The sequence below is a fragment of the Hirundo rustica genome, chromosome 11, assembly GCF_015227805.2.
Source record: "Hirundo rustica isolate bHirRus1 chromosome 11, bHirRus1.pri.v3, whole genome shotgun sequence".
Lineage (NCBI taxonomy): Eukaryota > Metazoa > Chordata > Aves > Passeriformes > Hirundinidae > Hirundo > Hirundo rustica.
The window spans coordinates 16,298,465-16,319,023 of record NC_053460.1 but is presented as its reverse complement, the minus strand read 5'-3'; the positions used below and the strand labels follow the sequence as shown (position 1 = coordinate 16,319,023).

General features: G+C 49.3%; 1 protein-coding gene across 1 annotated transcript; it reads right to left on the bottom strand.

The window, feature by feature from the left end:
* Window positions 1-836: 836 nt before the first annotated feature.
* LOC120757941 (hydrocephalus-inducing protein homolog) lies at window positions 837-15,704 on the bottom strand. The gene is made up of 16 exons (XM_040075678.2): window positions 15,699-15,704; window positions 14,810-15,451; window positions 11,187-11,312; window positions 10,815-10,934; window positions 10,547-10,681; window positions 10,145-10,344; window positions 8,889-9,013; window positions 8,119-8,317; window positions 7,534-7,714; window positions 7,083-7,182; window positions 6,497-6,615; window positions 5,255-5,478; window positions 4,317-4,384; window positions 1,790-2,025; window positions 954-1,054; window positions 837-906 (listed from the first exon to the last, which is right to left on the bottom strand). Exons 1-16 carry the CDS (start codon window positions 15,702-15,704, stop codon window positions 837-839), a joined length of 2,652 nt encoding a protein of 883 aa, XP_039931612.2.
* Between the last annotated feature and the right edge of the window lie 4,855 nt (window positions 15,705-20,559).

Below are 20,559 nucleotides of genomic sequence, written 5' to 3'. Positions count from 1 at the left end.
GCAGTGCAGAGGCTTCCAAATGCCCAGGCAGAGCATGTGCCCTGTTCCAGAGCTGTCTTAGCTGTTTTTGCCCAAGGACACTTGCAAGGACTCCGTAACAGTCCAGTGGTCCATGAGCTCTGGGGGAGCCTTTCCCATGAGGACCAGTGCCCACCAAGGCTCAAGGAGCACAGGACTCCAGTGTATCAGTGAAAACGACTCCCTTTTCTCCTACTGCACTGTTGTCCTGCCTGAAAACTCAGTCATCCCTTCCAGCAGTGGAGAGCACGAGGCCTACAGAGTGGGTGACTGACCTCTTCCAGTTCCTACAGCTCCTTCGAGCCTTTACCCCACAGGTCTCTCCACTGTCCCCATTTGCACTTGCTTGACAAAACTGCAGCCCAGGCACTGACTGCATGGCTGTGCCTGGGAGAGGGAACAGCACCAGGGAACTGCATCCCACTTGGCATTATGCTGACGCCCACAGCAGCGTAGCAGGATAGAATTTGGCTGCAGCAAGAACAACTCGTGGCCTCCACTCTGAGAGCATTCCTCAAAAGAGCCAGAGGGAAGCAGCAAAACCTGAGCTGACCTGCCACATCAAGGACTATATTCCCCTTCATAGGGTCTTTTTTCCTTCCCACTCCTGCCGTGAGCCTCTTCCCCACTGCACATGCAACGGTTGAAGTGAACCAAAGCCCAGCTCTCAGCAGGCTGCTCACTGTGTCCCCAACCAAAGCTGCAGGCCAACAATTCATGTTATTCCTGCTCCCTTTAGAAAAAGCTCTAGGGCCATGCCTGGCTGTGAGCAGGGGGGCATCTCACCATGGGCTGCTTTTCTAGCCCTGTTCTCATGCCTAGGCGGGCAGATCCAGCTCACTCAGCAACGCTCCTCCTTTGGAGCTGCAGCCGGGCAGTGTGCTGGTGCTGGATGCACGAGGAAAGACAAGCAGCTGCAAGAAAAGCGTCGGTACCTGGCTGTGAGGGTCAGTGCCAGCACATTCTTGCCAACACCATCCACGTCCACCACCAGCTCCAGCTTGTAGTTTCTGACGGTGTTGGAACACAGGGTGACCTGGTAGAAGAGAAAAGAAGTGCAGCAAGCGTTTGCTCACTCCCAAGATCTCATCACCCATGTGTGGTGTCCTCCAGTTGTTGTTCCATGGTACACAAAGAGAGGATTTTGCCTTAATTCTTCTGCTGGTTCCTAAGTAGAGCCTTTTGGGAGGAACAAAAGCCTTCTGGCAATATCAGGTATGTTAAAGATTTGCTAATTTTTCACCCGACTACAACAACATAAATGCAGAAGAAGTCTGTTGTCTTGAACAGAATGAGTTCAGCTTTACAGCAGGAAGCTGAGAGCAAAGTTTGGCCCAGCATGTGCTGGGCAGTTCATGGCTGCAGAGTATTTTCTGTCCCCACTGAAGATCCCTGCAGTGAATACATCTCATTGCTCCCCAGCAAACGAGAAATGAGACCAGGAAGGAAAGAAAACTGCTTTACACAATGATATCTCTCTCTTTAACAGCAGCCTTCTCTTTTCATCCTTGCTCTGCCCACTGTCAATCAAAGAAATCACTCTCAAAACCACAAAAATTACTTCAGTACTTGACCATCTGGCGCATGATTTCAGCTTGTGATTTTGGAAACAAAGCAGTGCTCCTTCAGGAATATCCCAAGTAGCCCAGCTAACAGAGGCCTCACACCAGTGCAGATCCTCACTCACACGATGCTCAAAGCTGGCATCAGAGCTAAAGCCCTCCCACACTTCAGTGAAGCTTCAGCCCCACCGGCTGGACTCTTCCCATACTTGGATATCTGCAGATCCCTGGGCAAGGACACCGACTCTGCAGGGACTTATGGCAAATTCCCTCGGCTTCATAACACCTTGAGCTTCCTTCCTCCAAGACTGGCTATTTAGTCTGAGCATCTGATCAGCGCTTTCAACGCTGGGCTGTCCGGGGCCATCCCCAGGAATGTGGAGGTTGACGTCCAGGGGTACCAGGGAGGTGTTAAACAGGCGACACTTCAAGGTGCGAGGAAAACCTGAGAAAATGACACAAAAATCCATTTAGGCATCACTAGCTCATGATTCCTGCTGGGAACATCGTGGTAGGATAAAACTGTGCTTGGATTTTACTTCTCTGTTACCTAAACTACAGCTCATTGCAGTGGATATATGGCTTGGCTGGCCAGTTACATGTGGAGGAGACATCTCCCGCTGCCTGCTTACCAAGAGTCATTTGAAGACGACAGACGGGGAGGAAAAACCAACAGCCCAGGGCTTCCCCATGCCCATCAACAGTGATCATGGCTAACTCCACCATTGACTCCAGCAGGGAGGCAAGAGAGGCACGGAAAGGACAAACGGCACAAAACAGGCACAAGAGGCACAAGGAGGATGTTACAATCCCAAATGCCACCGAGGTGACCAGATGCAGACAACAGTCAGCAGCACTGTTAAAAGAAACGAAGGTAAAACTGCTGCCCTCAGTTGAAGAAGCCTTAGGAATGAAATCAGATTAAGCAGGAAGCATCTGCTAGTACAGAACCATATTCCCACTCGGTGCCTTTTTTTATTGTGCCCCTTATTCAAAAGGAAACCGCAAGTGGCCAAACAGTGATGCTGACTTTCTATTCCTTTGGTCCTGTTTGATCTCATGATAGCAAAAAGCTGCCTGAGGCACCGGCAGCCCTGGAGTTACCACCCTGAAGAGGTGTCATGGGTTGGCACAGTTTTGTTTCTAGTTATGGAGGAATGTGAAATGTATTTTCGGGTCAGGACCTGAGAATGGCTTTAGAAAGGACAGGGACCTATCAGAAGGTTAGCTGGAATATTGGCATCTATATGACCACTGAAAATGTCAATTGCGACTTTGGGCAGTATCCATATAAAACCCCCTGATTTCCTGCAGGCCAGTCTCTTTCCCTTTGGCCAGAGAGGGAAAGGTAACTTGGTAGGGCAGCCGGGGGTCAGCTGGGGCCGGGCTTACCCGGGCCCAGAGGAGCAGCCCTGGCCGGGCCGTGCCTCCGGGCCCCGTCTGCTGCCAGCAAGGAGGGCCGGGCAGGCGCCACCGGCCGGGCCCCTCACACCAACTACGGGCCTGGCTGGGCTGGGGCCCGCCGCCATTTAAACGCAGGGGTGGGCAAAAAAGGCATTTACGATTCCGCCTGGTTTTTTTTGATTCCGGACTGCCCGGGTCCTCTGATCTTTTGGCGGGAGTTCTTCCCCACACCCCTCACCCGTGCAGCCTTGAACATCTAACACCATGAGCTGCAGCGAGAGAGAAAAAGACTCTGGGCAGATTTAACCTTCTCCTGGCAACAGGAAACTTCCAAAGCCTAACCCTTCCCTGAGAGAGAAAAGAAAGGGACAGAGTGAACATGAAGACACAGCATGAAGTCACTGAAGCAAGAGTGAAAAGACTATTGGACAGGGGGTTAAGGAGTTTGTCATTCCATCCTTACTGAGCCATAGAAATGAACGTTATATGTAGATTATCCCTTTAAATCATAGAAAAGATATGCATTTAGGGAGATGATTGTTAAGATTTGTGTTTAGATTTGAGCAAAGGTATTTGTAATGGACTAAGTGATATTAACCCCATGAGATGCTTGAACAAACATAAAGATGAGAAATCCTCTACACCAGGGAAGAAGTGAGAAAATATCTCTGTGCCTCGAGATAAAAAATTCTTTGCCTTTAGAGCTGTTCGTCTTTAAAAGCTGACACCCCAATATGGACAAGTCTAAGACCCATGACCCATAAGCAGCTTAAGAAACTGCTAATGGGAGGGGTCACAGAAGCAAGTTTCCCTGGGCAGCTGTTTTTGTGACAGTTAAACAACCCACAAGAGAACTGTTTCAGGTTGTCAGTGAGATCCATGACTCTAAGAGAGACTCTTCTCCTAAAGAATTAATGAAAGATTGTTTTCAAATAGTGAAACTAACTGAAAATTACAAGTTTTATCTTTTTATGTTGTTTTGTAAGAAAGTTAACCATTTGTAGAAAGGGGAAAGAGTGTTTTTAAAGTTTCATTCTGTTTTATTTTAGTTTTTTCCTCCAACTTTCTTTTTCCATTCTTTTAGTGTGTGTTAATAAAACTATTTGTTCATTTTTAAGCTTCAGCCTACTTTGCTTTTCTCCTAATCTCTCTCCCACACACGCACAAAAAAAAAATAAACACTAAGACCACTACACTAAATTTAGCAACCAGAATGTAGTGAATGTAAAACCACTACAAGAGGCTGTGATGAAGAGACTCTCATGTTTGAGTGCTCCATTTCAGCATCACACCAACCTCTCACACTCTGGTGCAAGCCCAGGGCACACTCACCATAGGAGACGTCACCGAAGTGGAGGGCGGGCACATCAAAACGTAAAGTCGGTGCCATCACAAAACCCCTGCGAGAACAAAGGCAGGGAGGCAGTGGCTGTGTTAAAGGGAATTGCAAAGGGTGCGGGTGTCCTTAGGGAGGGGTGGGACAAAAGCTGCTGTCAGAGCCACCCTGGCTCTCAAATCAACCCAGAACCCTGAGCTCAGCAGAGCACCCACATGGACAGGAGGCAGCCAAAGCAAAGTGGTCAGCAGCTGACAGACCCTCTGGGACAGGCCCTCAAGCTGCTGTGGTCCTGAGAACTGTTTTACTTCTCCTATCATCACTTTTCTTCTTTTTTTCCCACCTCGACCCTTTGCTGAGTGAGGATTTTATCCTTTGCAATGGCACCAGCCCATGTCCTTGGGACAGTTCCTGCTGCATAGTTCCCTGTCTCCCACATTAGTCCTTTCTTGGCTCTGGAAAGGAGCTACCAGATCACTCTGCACAGGAGTTGGGAGCACAGCTTGTCCCCCACAGCATGGCCATGAGAGGTGAGCTGAGGCTGCTGCTGCCTGTTTGGGATGGATTATTAACAGAGCTTTTAGAAACACTGCTGCTGGTGCAGAATCACCCAGGCTGGCCCATCTCCAAAGCCCTGGGGGCCTAGCTGGCTGTTCACGTGGGGACATCCAGAGCAGCTACAGCCCAAAGCTGATCCATGCCACTGTCTGCCATGGCCCAAGGCAGAGGGAGATCCCTGCAGGGAGGAGTCATTCCACCCCCCGGGTACCACACAGGGCAGCAGGCACCCCCACACTAAGGCAACGCCAGGATCAGAGCAGAGATTAAGACCTCAGGAAGCACCTTTTTTCTCTGCTCAACCCCAAAATGAGGTAGGTGGGGGATGTCCCAGAGAGAGCCACACATGTGCCCATCAAGCTCCCAGAGTCCTTACTTGATGGTCAGGATGGCAGGTGTAGGAGATCCAGCCACACTGAACTGGAATCGTTCCTCAAACGCCCCCTGGATGGTGGGATGGAAGGAGATAGAGATGTCCTGGAGCCCATTCGGTGCCACAACGCCCTCCTGAGTCAGGAAGGTGAAGCAGGAGCCCATGGCTGTGGTCGGAGGGACGAGGCTGAAGGGAGCCGCAATAAGCCCTCTGTTTAACAGGATCGTCTGCAGCAGCAGGAAAGCAAAATGCAAATACATGAGGAATCTTCCTTTCCTGCAGAAGTCTGAGTTACTCTGGAATTTAACAATTAACACTTGTACAAGGCAGAAGATGCCCTGTGCTGCTGCATGGCAGAAGCCAAAAAATGCGACTTTGAAATACAACTTCCTATGGCTTTGGGTTCTTCATGCAAAGCAGTGATAACTTCACATAAGCAGAGTCACTCTGGGGTTTTCCACATTGACCTGCAGCACAGAGGAGCTGCTCAGCATCACCAAGTTCATTCACACCCAGCCCTAAGAGCAACACTGGGCATGGCAGCATTACCAGTGAAACCACCACAGAGCTGCTGCTGCTGCTCCAGGTGTGCCCAGCCCCACTGTGGGCAAGGCACGTTCAGCTTCCACTGCAGCCAACCTGTTTAGTGCATGTGGGAGAAACCAGAAGCAAAGATGTAGAAAGCTCCTTTGCTCTCTTCCCAGAAACACTTTGCTCTTTCTACAGCCACCGTGGCTGAAGTGTGGTGAGGGACTGGTCAGCAAAGGAAAGCACTGCCAAGCACTTTGACCAGTGCTGAGGCAGAACGCTTGATGGCTTTCCTCTAACTCCCAGGAACAGGCAGGAGGGACTTGACCGAAAACTTTTTGCAATGGACTCAAACTCAAATGCAGCCAGCTTGTTCCAGCTGCTTTTGGACAGCCTGAGCACAAGGTGATTTGTGTCTGGGACTGGAACAAAAGCCTCTGAACATGCAGCTTTTTGGCCCAGTGTTGCTTTCACGTGTCAAGCAGTTTTGCAGGAAGCCTCCAAACTGATCTCCAAGGAAGACTGCCCAAATGAAGGGATTGAGGTTTCATGAACAACAGACACACTTTTCTGACACCATGAAAAAGATCCAGATTCCAAGAAACCCCCCAAATTCGACAAGTATCACAACGGCCATAGTTGCCCAGAATTCCACAGGTCCACAAGGCTCACTGCTACCCGAGAGCCACTGGGATTCACCCCAAGCCTGCTGCTCACCTTATATCTGAGGTTTGCTGTGAGAAAAACCTCCCCGATGTCCAGTTCCTCATAGCTGAAGCGGAGCCTGGGCCCGAGGCCTTCCCCTATGAGGTGCAGGGGCAGCCTCTTCTCACGGCCTGGGGAGAGATTTCTATTTCAGTACAGTAATTCCTTCTGCTATCCTGCATTTTCCAGGCTGCCTTAGTGCTAGTCCATGACTCTGGACTGCATGGGATCAGCTCCTGATATTGCAGAAGATATGGACCCTTCTCTTCCCTCAGGAGATACGGTACATCCATAGAGAACATCCTTTCTTACACCCCTCTGTCGATAGTGAATCTTTAGGAAATGCCAGAAATTTTGTTCTTGTGTTTTTCCCAAGGGAGGAGGAGCACACTAAATACAGGCAGCATTCCGAACAGCTGAGAGGGAAAAAATCAAAATAGAGGAGATCCCCTGGAAGCTGCAGGAACACTGGGGATGTGCCAGCACTGCCCTGCTGACCAGGGAGCCTTCCCAGCTGTTACACAGGAGCCCAGTGATCTGGGGGAGTGTTTGCACCTCCCCTTCACTGCGGTGAGAGAGGCAGGGGAAGGAGCCGTACCTGAGATGTCACAGTAACCTGCTTGCTCATAGACCCGGGCTTCCCGGGGCTTAAAGAACACGCTGATTTCAGCCCAACAATTCGGCCTGATCTCGCCCTCCTAAAGCAGAAGGGGACAGCAAAACATTTCTCTTCAAACGTCACAGTTTTGTTTTCAACCACAGTCCTGTAAGCCGTTATTTAGGGCTTCAGTGACAAGCAAGGAGTAACACTCATCAGTAACACTTATAACAGAGTTTGGAAGCCTGAGCCTGGCTCCTGCTGCCTGCCAGGAGCCCTCAGGGCAGAAACACTCTTTGCAAACAGTTCTCTGACCTCACCAGAATCCCAATGACTTCTCTCTTGGCACACAAAGCCAGCTGAGGCAGGGATCGGTCAAGTGACCTTATGCAGTGATGAGGAGGAAGAGGAAGAAGAGCAGCGGGAAGGGAGGTTCTCAGCCATTGCTCACCTTTGGCTCAATGGAGAAAATGTCGTTTTTGAACAGCACGGGATCTCCTTGCGCCTTTGCCTTCTCACTCTGCAGCCTGCGGATGAGATTAGGGAAGAGTTCTCGGCGAGTGGTGTCCACTCCGCACGCCTCCAGGTCACGGAACTTGTCCTTTTCCAGCTGACACAGCCTGTGATACCGCCTGCAGCCACAGGAGAGACAAACCCCGCAGCTTGTTTAATATTTGAGAGAGAAGTGCAAGCGCAGGAGCAGCTCCTCAGCAAAGGGCTGACCCTGAGCCATGGGGTCCCAAATGGATCAGAGGATCACTTGTTGTTCACTCCACACTTGCAAGCTCAGGAGAGGTTTCCAAAGCCAGCAGCCCTCAAGAGAACCTCCTGGCTCAAAGCCTCTGCCAGAGCTGAAGGAGAATCCACCAGCCAACCCAAGTGGCTTTTCCTGACACAGAACTTCTTGGGGGAGGCAGGTAGAGATGGGATGGATTACTTAGCCTAAGCCATTCAAAAGCACCAGTATCTCCTGAAGCCATCCATTAGTTTTATCCTTGGGCAAGGTAGGTCACTGAAATGGATCTTTCAAACCTACCTCAGCTTCAGCTCCTCCTCTCCCTGAGTATCAACAGCCTTCCACTGGAAGCGGGCTGTGATATCACTCAGGTTGTGGATGCGCACAGTTGTCCTCTTGGACAGTGTGATGTAGGTCTCCCCAAATGTCACACGGTTCCTGTCCAGCCCAATGGCGACATCCACAGCTCTCCCATGAAGGCTTGTGTGGGTGTCTTCCCCTGGAACAAAGCAAAGGGGAGTCTTTGCTCCGCTCGCTGGCTGATGGAAGCACAAGGAACAGAGCAAACCACAGGGAACAGAACAAAGTGTCACAGCTTTTAGCTGAATGAGCAGTTCTGTGGATCGGTACATTTATCACAACCGGAGAGCTGCACGTGCACGACATGAGGATGTCCTGGACAACCTGCCAGCATTTCACTTCTAGAACAGACCCCGACCAAAGGCTCCCTCATTCCCAGGGCCTTCAAACCTCCATTATTCCCAACCAACTCCTGGCATTCATCTGGCCTCAGACGTCAGTGCCAAGCTCACCATTCCTGTTGCAGGTGAGTGTTTCCCAGGTGAAATGGAAACAACAAATATCAGACATGCTCTCTAGAAATGGCATTTATATGGAGCTCTACAAGGATCAAGATAACAAACTACATGACTACAAACTAGATGACTACCAAATGAACACTATGATCATCATCTCCCTCGTTAAAGCCATGGCCACATCAGCCTTTCTGCTTAGAAAGGGCTCTGCTCTGAGGGATGCACAGAGTGCCCTGTGCAGTGTCCAGCACTCACCTGTGTCGTAGTGCACGACAAGGGACGTGGAACAGTCACCGGCCTTCAGTGGCTCATATCCCACTGTCACCTGCATGGCGTCGCCGATGTCCAGAGCTCCCATGGCCGGAATGACAGAGAAAGGGCTGCAACACAGAGACAGCAGGACTCTTGGAGGAGATTTGGGGATGTTATCCCTTTTCCAGTCCAGTTCACTTCTGCTCACTTGTGTAAGCAAAGAGCAAACCAACCACAGTCAGAGGAAGACAGAACAGAAACAGCTACTGACTCTAGTGTCAGGAGATCCAGCCCTCACAAGATCCTGTGGGATAAAATGACCTCATACTCTGCATCCAGCTCTCTGCAATGAGGCTCAAGGGTCATTTGCATCTTGCTTACTTTCATCAGGCATCAGCTCCCCTTATTGACAGAGCTGGGCTAAAGTTATGGCCACGAGGATACCAAGGACCAGCACTCCTGACGTAATTTAGAGACAGAGCTGACAAGTGAGCAAAGCTAGCAATTTAGTGGCCAAGGCCCTCAAAGCACCATTCACCTGCACTTTTGCTAAATGCTGGGTGCAAGGAGGCTGCAATCTACTTCAAGTCCCATGGTACAGTTAACTGCTACAGCCAAACGTTCTTTTGCCCACTAGTGCCTTAGCTGCCGTTATTGAATTCTTTGATTTGGGGAGAATCAATCTCATTAAAAGCCACCTTCCCCCCCAAGGAAGACAGAAAAATCACTGCTAATTGAATTGCCGCATCCATCCACTAGCACCTACTGCAGGAAGAACCCCAAATATCATCTAATCTTAACATATATAATTTTGTAGTGATGGTGGAACAGCTGAAGTCAAATAGCATTAATTATTCTAATGAATCCAGTCTGTTAGGTTAAAGCATAGGCTGTCCACAACACAGATCACATGGGGCATCTCGTGAGAGCACCTCTGGAAAGCCACATGCCTGTTGCCTCCCAGAGAATGGGTTTATTTGACGGTGGCAAGTAACCATTTCAGAAGCTGCTTGTGCTCAGGAGGGTGCAAACCATCTACTAACATGCTCCAGCACCCTCCAGGAAATCTGGGATGGAGAAAGCTCAAAGGCTGCATCCCACTTAAAATATGAGAAGCAACAGCAAACCCCACAGATCCTGCCCGTTTCCAGCCAGGGCTGCAGGGCAGCAGCTTTGATGCTCTGGATCCTTTTGTTGCTCTTTCCCAGCTCTGTCATCACCCAAAGGTGTTTTGCACAAGCACAGATGAGCTGCCTCACCTCTGGGTGCTCAGCTGGTAATGAGCTGCCCGGTTACCGATGTTGCGAACCAGCAGAGTCTTCTGGGTGCTGTACTTGACCGGACACTCCGAGAAGTCCAGCTGGTCAGGGAAGTCCAGGATGGCTCGGGCACCAATGGCCCGAATTGGCACAATGAACTCTTCCCTTTCAGTGATGCAGACCAGCTTGTGGAAATAATCCTGCCAGGAAAAGAAACAGTCTCGGCTCAGGGTATTTATCCCTGTCTTCAGCATGGCCTAAGAGTATCTCCCAGTTCTAGATCCAGTGCAACTCCACTGAAATCAGCAGAGGTACTCGAAACCCAGGCCAGATGCCCTGAATGCAGCTTTTCAGGTTCACTTTGCACTGAAGACACCAATCTCTCGGGACGTGCAGACTCACCTTGTTCTCTGCAGGGGTGAAGAGGATGCGGACAGTGGTGTAGAGGCCTGGTGGCACCTTGCGGTACACATCATTGGGGCCTACCAGCTTGAAATAAGGTAAGCTCTCCAGGGTGACCTTCAGCAGATGAGGAACCTGTGGGGAAGTCATGGAATGATGGTTTTGCCACGTGTGGAGACAGGTGGACATGCCCTGGTGCCATCCTTAACCACTCTTCTCCACTCTCCTCTTCCAGCACAGTGTTAAACCTCCACATCCCAGCACTTACCTTGTCCCTGTTCCTCAGAAGCACTGGTATTTCACAGACCTGACCAGGGCTGTAGTTCTGAAACACCACCTCTGGTGGGCAAGGCTGAAATGAGCTCTGCTCTGGGTCAGTTGCCGAGGACTGAAAGGAGAGGCAAGAGAGAGCAGGGAGAGGTTCAGCTGCTGGCATGAAGATTCTGCACTGATCCTCAGTGAAGTACAGACTCTGGGTGAGTACATCTGCCCAGCTCACACTGGGCAATCAGTGGCTCTTCCACATCTTCCCTGGGCTGGTCAAATGCTCCTGGACCACACTGAGCAGGCTCAAGCCAAGCTGCTCTTTTGGCACCCTCCTCAAATATCACATCAAATGGCAAGGGCAGGGAAAGGCTACCTTGTGATGGGAGGTCTCATGTTTGGCTTGAGGCTGGACAATCTGAGGCAGAGTCAGCTTCTTAGCTCTGGCCAGCCTCTGCTTGGTGGTGAGAGACATCTCCTTCTGGAAGGCAGAGGGAGTCACCTGAAAGACAAAAAAAACAGCAAGAGCCTCAGAAATGCCTTTGTTCATAGAGGCTTTTCTTGTTCACCTGCTACTGATGAATAATTTGTGATCACAGCCATTAGGACAGTTCTGAAAGCCCTAGAAGTTATCTGCTGAAATACTTAGCATCAGTAAATTAATAATACAGAGTGCAATACATATATTCCAACTACATGGCTGTGTCCCAGTAGCTTCCCCAGCCTTCCCCCCATTGTTTTAGCAATGGCAGCTACACTCCAGCAAACCCCAGCAGCTTCAGCAGAGGTTATTTGTGTTGGCTTAGTGCAGATCGTGACTCCAAGTCCACCACTAGCAGCAGTTTGCAATGACAACAGGACCTGGACACTGAGGTGTTTTGCTGGAGGCAAGCCTGCCACAAGCACACACCCTCTTCAAACTTCACATCAAACAGAAAGGAAAAGAGCAGGAAAAGGATACCTTTTGACCAGGTTCACACATGTCTGGAATTCTGGGCAGAATACTACCCCCAGTACTGGCTTGATTCTTTTCGTTGAGAAAGTTCTCCCTCTGGAACTTAGAGGGAAACAGCTGAAAGGAAAAAACAAAACAACAAACAAACAAACAAAAAAAGAACAACAGCAAAAGCCTCAGAGACAGGCTTGTTCAGAAAGGCTTTTCTTGAACAAGTGGCAGTCGTGAATAATTTGCAATCACATCATCTAAGACAGTTCTAGAAGCCCTGGAAGCTACTGTTGAAATACCTGGCATCAGTAAATTAACACAGAGTGCAATACACATACTCTAACCACATGGCTGTGTCCCATTAGCTTCTCCATGTTTTGATGGGACATGTTTAGGGATTTCTGCTCTTTGGGCATTTCTTTCCTCTTTAGTTTCATTGGATTGAGGCAGTGACTTTTTCAGAGAGCTGGGAGGGGCTCTCCTAACTCCCCCAACTCCATCCCTGCACAGCACTCATAACTCACAGCGAGGAGACAGCGCTGCTGGGTGAGTCCAAGAGACGCAAGAAAGCCAAGTTGTACCAAGAGTGAGGTGCACAGGAATGTGTCCACGTTTTAGTTCTCTCTGCTAATCAGCATTTGTTTTCTCCTGTCTGGGCTCACAGGCCCCTCGACAGAAGGAAACAGAAGGATCTCCCTGAGAGAGCCTCAGCGATGAGGCATCTTCAGTCAAAGTAGCCCCCAACAGCCAGGGGACCTTTGTGGCCCTGACTCCACGGCTGTCTGCAGGGCTGGATCTGTGCCCCACACAGGAGATGGGAGAGAACAGCTGCTTTGGAACCTCTTCTAGCTGGGACCAGCCGTGTCTCTCAAGGCTCAGGGAAGAGTTTGAGCTTCCCCCCACATGCCCAAGGGCAGGTTGGTCAGAGCAGCACAGGTGAGTGTCCAGCCTGACAGAAGGAATTACTGTGACAAAGGGGAGGGAAAGAGGCGCGTGCTCAGGGCTTCAGCTGTACATTGGTTTAACTTGGCTCTGGTAGCACAGCGAGGCAAGACGCTGCCCTGTAGCAACACACGGTGTTCCCTAGTGCACCAGGACAGCCCCCACCAAGAGGAGCACGGCACAGAGAGGTGGGGAGGGGGTCTGCAGCTGGGCAGTGCTGGGGGCAGGGAGAGGAGGGACACGAGGGGAGTTTCCAGCCTTAACACAGCCCCAGTGGGTACTCACGGAAACAGATTGCAGTCTTTCCCTGTGCAAAAGACGAGGTGTTGGTGTCGTTTTTGGCAGTCCAGAAGCCATTTTGAAGGGAGGACGTCGCAGATGAGCGACAATGCCTCAACCAAACTGGAAGGAGCAACAATGGGAACTCTGAGAATCCAGAACCCAATTCATGGCAGACTCAAGGGACATACTGGTGCTAAAAATTTTACAGTATTTGAAAGCAGCTAAGTGCTTGTTTGGCATAAGTAGCTAGTATTGTTAGGCCTCTAGCTGGATTTTATCTGAACTATATGGCTATGTTGTGCAATTCAAAGATGGATCATACTGAAACCTGGAGCTAAATATCTGAACATTATCAATAGCTAGAACAGACAAAGCTGTAGCTTAAATATTACTTAAAAATAGCTAGAGTGGACCTCCTTTTCTTTAGGCTAAACAAACCCTGCTCTCTCAACTGCTCCTCACAGGACTGGTGAGAGACTGGAATGTTATGGCAAAAGGCTGAAATATTGTTATAAAGGACTTTTTGCCCATTGTGGCAAAACTGTATAAAGAAGCTGCAACCACTGAAGCCCACCATTCCCTGAAAATGCCTCCTGATTGGAACTTTGGACTCTGAGTTAAGCTGCCTAAGGGAACTTGAGACAAGATAAAGGTGACACTACTGTGCTATTATCTCAGGTCTGGGGAGAAGTAAACAAGGCTGAGGGAGGAAAACGTGTCCACACCAAAGCCAAACCCAGCAGCTCTCCTGAAAATCAGCTCTGTCTGGGTTCAGGGTGGGGAAGTCATAGCCACAGACTTGTCTGCGGAGGACGGGTTTGCACACAAACCTCCCATCAACAGAGGGGGAAGGAGGAAATTCTGGGTGTGTGGCATAACCTCTGGTAAGAGGCAGTGGACACCCATCCTCCCTCACACAAACGGGCTCAGCCCTAAAACCCCCCACCCCCACAAGGCCACATCCAGGGGACATTCCCATGAGGGGCAGCTGAGGGGGTGTCATCACCCATCAAAGACCTCCAAAGGGCCCCCAGAGCCCTTCCTGAGGCCTTGCACCAGATGACGGCATGGGATGCTAAGTAACACAAGAGATCTGAAAATCCAGAACCCGATGCATGGCAGAGTCAAAGGATATACTGGTGCTAAAGGTTTTATATGATGTGAAAGCAGCAAGAGACAATCTTGCCCTGCCCCAGGGAGACAGCTGGGCAGTCCCACCTTGCCCAAATCTGTATGAATCCAGTGGAGTCTTATGTTTTGTTACACCTCACCGCAGAGAAGACCGGAAGAGGATTGAACAGAATGCCAGTGGGATCCATGGAATACTGGTATTTTCTATTTAATCTGTCTCTGTCACTCTCTTTCTCTCCCCCTCCCCAAACTCCCTCCCTCCCCCCATCCCACCTCTTTTTCTATTTCTCTCTCTCTCTCTTCCTCACATTTACTGTTACATAAATCCAGACTATTGACTTTGGCATATGGTCTTGTTTGCACCTTAATTCAGAGGCATCTCCCTAATCTTTTTAAGAACCAGATCATAAAAACCCACTGAAACTTGAACAGAATTCATCCACCTTTAGGCAGTTGAAGTAATCATTATAGGAAAAAAATGTATAGACTAGTATATTTAGGAAATGTTGCATTTCTTCAGTGAAAAAAAAAAAAAGTACAATCACTAGAGCATATATTGTTCATCCTCTAAGCTGTACATGCCACTGAACTTCTGCACCAGAAGACTGGCATTAGCACATCCTGTATTTCATTTTGGCTTTCTCTTTCAGAGCACAGATGCGGCAAAACCAAAAAGTTCAACTTAAGTCAATCTTTACCTTCAAAAGGCAATTCAGGACTCGCTCGCAGAGAGCAATTCTCCGCGAATTCAGGACTCGCTCGCAGAGAGCAATTCTCCGCGAATTCAGGACTCGCTCGCAGAGAGCAATTCTCCGCGAATTCAGGACTCGCTCGCAGAGAGCAATTCTCCGCGAATTCAGGACTCGCTCGCAGAGAGCAATTCTCTGCGAATTCAGGACTCGCTCGCAGAGAGCAATTCTCCGTGAACAATTCACGTGGCGAATCGCTCGGTGTAGCCGCCGGCAGCGTCCAGGCTGAGCAACCAGTCCGAAGCACGCTCTCAGGCAACTGAGGCCGCAGCAGCGCCACAGACGCTGGCGGCGCTCACGGTTGCCAGGCAACCGCGAAACCCGATTGTGACGGACGGGCCCAGGGCCGGGGGTCGAGGGCGGGCCCGGGGCCGGGGCCAGTGGCGCTGGGCCGGCCTCGGTCCCCCTCGATCTCGCCTTGTTTCGCCTCGCTCCCTTCTCGTTCCCCTCTCGGTCCCTGCCTGTTACAGCCTTGGTGCCCGCTCGGGCCCCGGGCGGAGCGAGAGGAATCCGCCCCGGGGCCCGGAACGTGACGGGCACGGCGGCAGCGCTCGATATAGCCAGAGACTCGCACCCGGCTCCGAGCTGCTCCTTCGCAACGGGAAAAACCCAGGGTCTCAACACTTGGTGTTCAGCGCAGAGTACACGTGGGAATCAGCGAGCTGCAGGCCCTGGGCACTAACATTTAGCTTCTCATTCTTCTTAGGGAAACACAAGTAGCCGAAGTAATTTCCCGGAGAGCCTGCTTTGCTCTCCTCCTAATTCTTACCTCGCAAGAGAAAATGAGCAAATCATTCTAGGAGGTGCACTGGCATTTGGCCAGCATTAGACGCAATACCGTCATTGGTGCATTGTCCGAGAAATGCAAACCAAAACCTCTACACTTAATTGGTGTTTCTGCCCGCTTTTGAACTGAAACCACCACACTCTGCCAGCGGTTACACAACTGTAGTGGTGTGGGATTTGTTTTTGGGTTTATCGCATATGCTATTAATTTATGGTTTGTTCTGTGTACACCGGTTTGTTCCCCCTAATGCTCTTTCCCTGCTCTGCTCCCCTCCAACCGTTATATGTCAGGCCCCCACACCCCCCTCCTCTGCGGTCTGCCTGTCATCTTGGGGCCTTCCCCTGGAGCTGGAAAGTTCTTCCAAGGGCGCCGAGTGATAGGTCAGATCCAGAGGGGGTCCCTCCCCATCAGTTATGTGTGGTTTGTAAGAATATCATTCATCAGTGTGACCCCCTCCCTCGGGATCCCTGATTTGCTCACCTACTGCCTCTTCTCCTTGTTCCACCCCCAAATAAAAGGTGCTGGCAAGCAGCCTGGGGGGCTCTGCCTGGGCAGTTACCTGGGGGTCAGGCGGTCCCGCCCCGGGGCTCCAATAAACTCTTGTGACCCGGTCAGCAGAGTCCGCCTTTCGATCTCCACCATCGTTGCCTTGCACCACCTGTGCTTACCGCCGAGGGCGCGTGGGAGCCAAGACCCCGCAGGATGGGATTAGCTGGCACGGCCAGCTGTCCGTACCTTTCCACGCCGCGGTGCCTGAGCTAGCCCGGGTGAGCGTGGAGACCACGCTTAAGGCACGGCAACAAACAGCAAAATCAGAGCTTCTTGAAAAGCAAAAACAAAGATGTGTGAAACTGTTCTAATTACATGCTTAACTTATGAAAAATGAGAGTATCCCATTTGTCACAATCCAAAACTCCTAGAAAACTAAAATATAAATTACTTTGAACTGGTTTACTTTTCTCTACGAGATAACCACCTCGTGAGACCTTACCCTAACTTAAGATATGTTGCCTTAACATTCCTATGGCCAGGGAATTCATTTTCTCCCTTCACCTTCTAGATCAAGAATTTATCCTCAAGTGGAAAAAAGAAAAACAAACAAACAAAACAAACAAAACCAAAAAAGCCCCACCAGACCAGCAAACAAAAAAACACCTTAAACTCCAGAAAAGCAGTAGGTTACATGAAAAAATCACAGTAAAATACTCAAGCACTATTTAATTTAACACTTAAATTTCAAGACTATTTTAATACACATTTTCATTGCCACCCACTATGAAATTTGACTGAGAAGACAGAAGTGTGAAAGAGATCAGGGAGGATTTAGGAATACTGAAAACCAAGAAAAATGGTAAAGAAGCAGAAAACCTGTTTAGAACATTTCAAAATCACCTGTCATCAGTGACATTCTGCTGTGAAATGATGGCATCTTTTTATCTTCATCTAAGGGACCTTGATTTGAAATATTTATAAAACACATGAAATGGGACTCCGGGTAACAATGAGAACTGTCAAGTACTGAAAATAGTGAGTATTTGCCATGCATTTTTTTTCCCATCAAGCTTAAATCCTTTCTTTCAGAGCTGAGGAAGAAGTATCACCTCTAATGCTGAGTTATTTATTTTTCCTTCCCAGGAATGACCCACACTGCGGCCACATGGTGTGCCAAGTCCCATCCGTACCTAAGTCCCTCTCCACCCACTGGCAAGCACACAAAACCTATATTTGTATTCCTACACCAGCACAGCGAGGGCATTTCTTCTCTAGGAAAGAGTATCAGTGAAAACGACTCCCTTTTCTCCTACTGCACTGTTGTGCCTGAAAACTCAGTCATCCCTTCCAGCAGTGGAGAGCACGAGGCCTACAGAGTGGGTGACTGACCTCTTCCAGTTCCTACAGCTCCTTCGAGCCTTTACCCCACAGGTCTCTCCACTGTCCCCATTTGCACTTGCTTGACAAAACTGCAGCCCAGGCACCGACTGCATGGCTGTGCCTGGGAGAGGGAACAGCACCAGGGAACTGCATCCCTCTTGGCATTATGCTGACGCCCACAGCAGCGTAGCAGGATAGAATTTGGCTGCAGCAAGAACAACTCGTGGCCTCCACTCTGAGAGCATTCCTCAAAAGAGCCAGAGGGAAGCAGCAAAACCTGAGCTGACCTGCCACATCAAGGACTATATTCCCCTTCATAGGGTCTTTTTTCCTTCCCACTCCTGCCATGAGCCTCTTCCCCACTGCACATGCACGGTTTAACTCTTTCGCAGAAATGGCTTTTCCTTGAAAAAATTTAGTTGGAAAGTGGAGAAAGATCTGTATGGAGCCTGCCTGCATCCTGCTAAGGGGTCTCCTCATGCTGTGGAAACACTTCAGCCGGAGAGAGGGGTATTTAACTTCTTATTAACTCCGGGATAGAAGCAGCAGTTTGCAGCCTGGATGGCTCGGCCGAGGAAGCAGTAACTGCCGCACGATGGCATTGTCTGCTGCAGAGAGAGGCAGAGCTCTCCCGGCCCAGAAAACTCCTCCGGAGCCTTCCCCGGCGGCAGAGCGCGGTGTGAGCTCCTCGAACTCATGTTCTGGATCGGGTTACACTGCCACTAGACTGGCCTAATCCTCTCAAAATGGCTTTTTCCTGATGGAGGAATCTCACTGTTCCCAGCTCCTGGCTGCGGTGTTTGAGCAGAACAATCAGAGCCTGGCAGGAAGCTACTCTTGCGCTGCAGCATTGTATGAGGGGGGTGTCGCATTCCATTTGAGGGAAAGAAACTGCGAGCAGCTCTTTTAGAAGTACACAGTCAGGAACGAAATTAAGTCAACCGAAACAAACATTTATTGGTAATGAAAAAAGAACAGGGGGCTCAGGGACACAGAGACGAAGCACGCAAGGCATCGGTCAGGGACACAGGGAAGACAGGACAGTTGTGAGGGCGAGCAAGATCCAGCGAGGGCTTCCGCAGACTGGAGTCAGAGCAGAAACACGAAATACAAAAGGCCCCCAGACATCAAAAGCAAATCTCAAAACCCCCGCAAAAGCAAAAAGCACAGTCTCCAATGCCTCTCCATTCAAAAAGCAAGTTTTGAAAAAACCCCACAGCTCGTGGCCCAGTTATGTCCCTGACACCTCCCAGACTCCTCCCCTGCCTCCTCTCCCTGCCGGCCCAGTCCAGTGTCCCCCTGCAGTCCATCGGTAGAGACCTTTTGCCATTGACTGCTGAGTGTCTCTGGGGTACAGTCTCCTCAGCGTTCCCCTGCTGACAGCCTGTCCCGTGTTGGACATAAACTGGCTCCCAGGCGGTCTCCCCAGAGACAAGGCTGTCCTCCATCTTCTCCTTGGTGCCTCCTGGATGTGGCACCTGTGCAACCCCTTCCCCATGTGGGTTGAGACAAATCAAAAGTAAATTGGCTCCTCACAGGGGGTAATAATGCTGTCACTGGTTTTGACACTGATGTGTCAAAATTTCCATGATTTCCCAATTTAAGACCTCAATTTTCTCTTGTTTTAATGATTTAAGATTACCTGCTCCCTTTTAACTTCAGTTTTTCTGATATTGCTCACCAGCAGCAGGGGATGTGATCACTGTAACTTTCCATGAGAATCTTTGCTAGAATTCTTGGCAGTTCTTTGTAAAACTCAGCAATACTTGGCTCTGTATTTATCTGAGGAAGGCTGAGGTGCCCCAGTTCATGTCCGCCTGCTCGTCCAGGGAGCTGTCTGATGGTAGTGCTGTTCAGTTTTTCTGTAGAGCCTTTGAAGTCTCCTGCAGGCCTCAGTCTCTGTAGCCCTGAAGCTGGAGTATGACTGGAGGAAGTATGTTCTGTGTCCCTGATGCTTCTCGCCCACAGTACCTCAGACCACTGAACACTGAAAAGATTTCTTGCCTGTCCTAAAGGAATGTTTTATTTGGATAGGGCATATACTTTCAAAAGTAACTCATAAATCCTTTTGAACAGCTTCACATGGATTTCTCTTTTGATGTGCTTGTTTCCCATGAGTTGTTACCAGATTCTTTTCTTTAGGTGTGTCTGTAGGGCATTTCCTTTTGTCTCCTTTTCTTCATGTTCTTACCCACGCTTCTCTCTCAAAATAGAGAAGGTTCAACACCCCCACCACCACCATCTTGTTCAAATCAGAGAAATAACCCTGCAATGCTGACTTTCTGGAGCACTGTTCATCTTTCCTCACTAGTAATTGCTTTTCTTTCAACTTGATTAACCCAACAGTAGATTTATCTTTTCTAAACTGGAGAAATTAAACCCTTGAATTAAAGATTTGAAAGTAGTGTAAACCTCTTCAGTCTTCCTCCTAAGGTGGTGATTTCAAAGTGTTTATAGAGATCCAGCCTCTTAGTGCAGAAATTCCTTTTTGGACTACACATGCTTGACAATCCTACTGATGTCAAGGTCTCGGAGGAAACTTGGGTGCCATTCAGCAGAAATAATTTCGATGCTGCAGCTCAACCAAGATAGTGTTGGTATTTGGATCTGATTTAGTAACACAATGACCCTTTTCCAGCTGAGATTCCAGATACTAGTCAGCATCTCCACATTTAAAGAGAGATGCTGGCTCATTACCTACCATGAAAGGACATTGCTTAGCTCATGGTTAAAATATGAAGCCAGAAGGTTTCTGTTACCTTTTTCTTACGTGGGGGGAAAAAAAAAATCTAGTTTCATAGTGCAAGATACCATTTTCTCTAGAATCCTCAGTTTTCCTTGTCCTGACTTCATTTCCCATGTCACTTCTTCCTTTTATTTGTGACTGTAGATGCAAGCTGCATTTTGAATTATTTCTTCAAAGACTAAGGCAAATGCCAGCACTTGTACTGTGATTTTACAAAGACGCTTGTGCTGAATTCCAAACTCTTGCCTAAAATGGTTTCCAGTTTTAATTGAAATCATCTGATAAATTGATCAG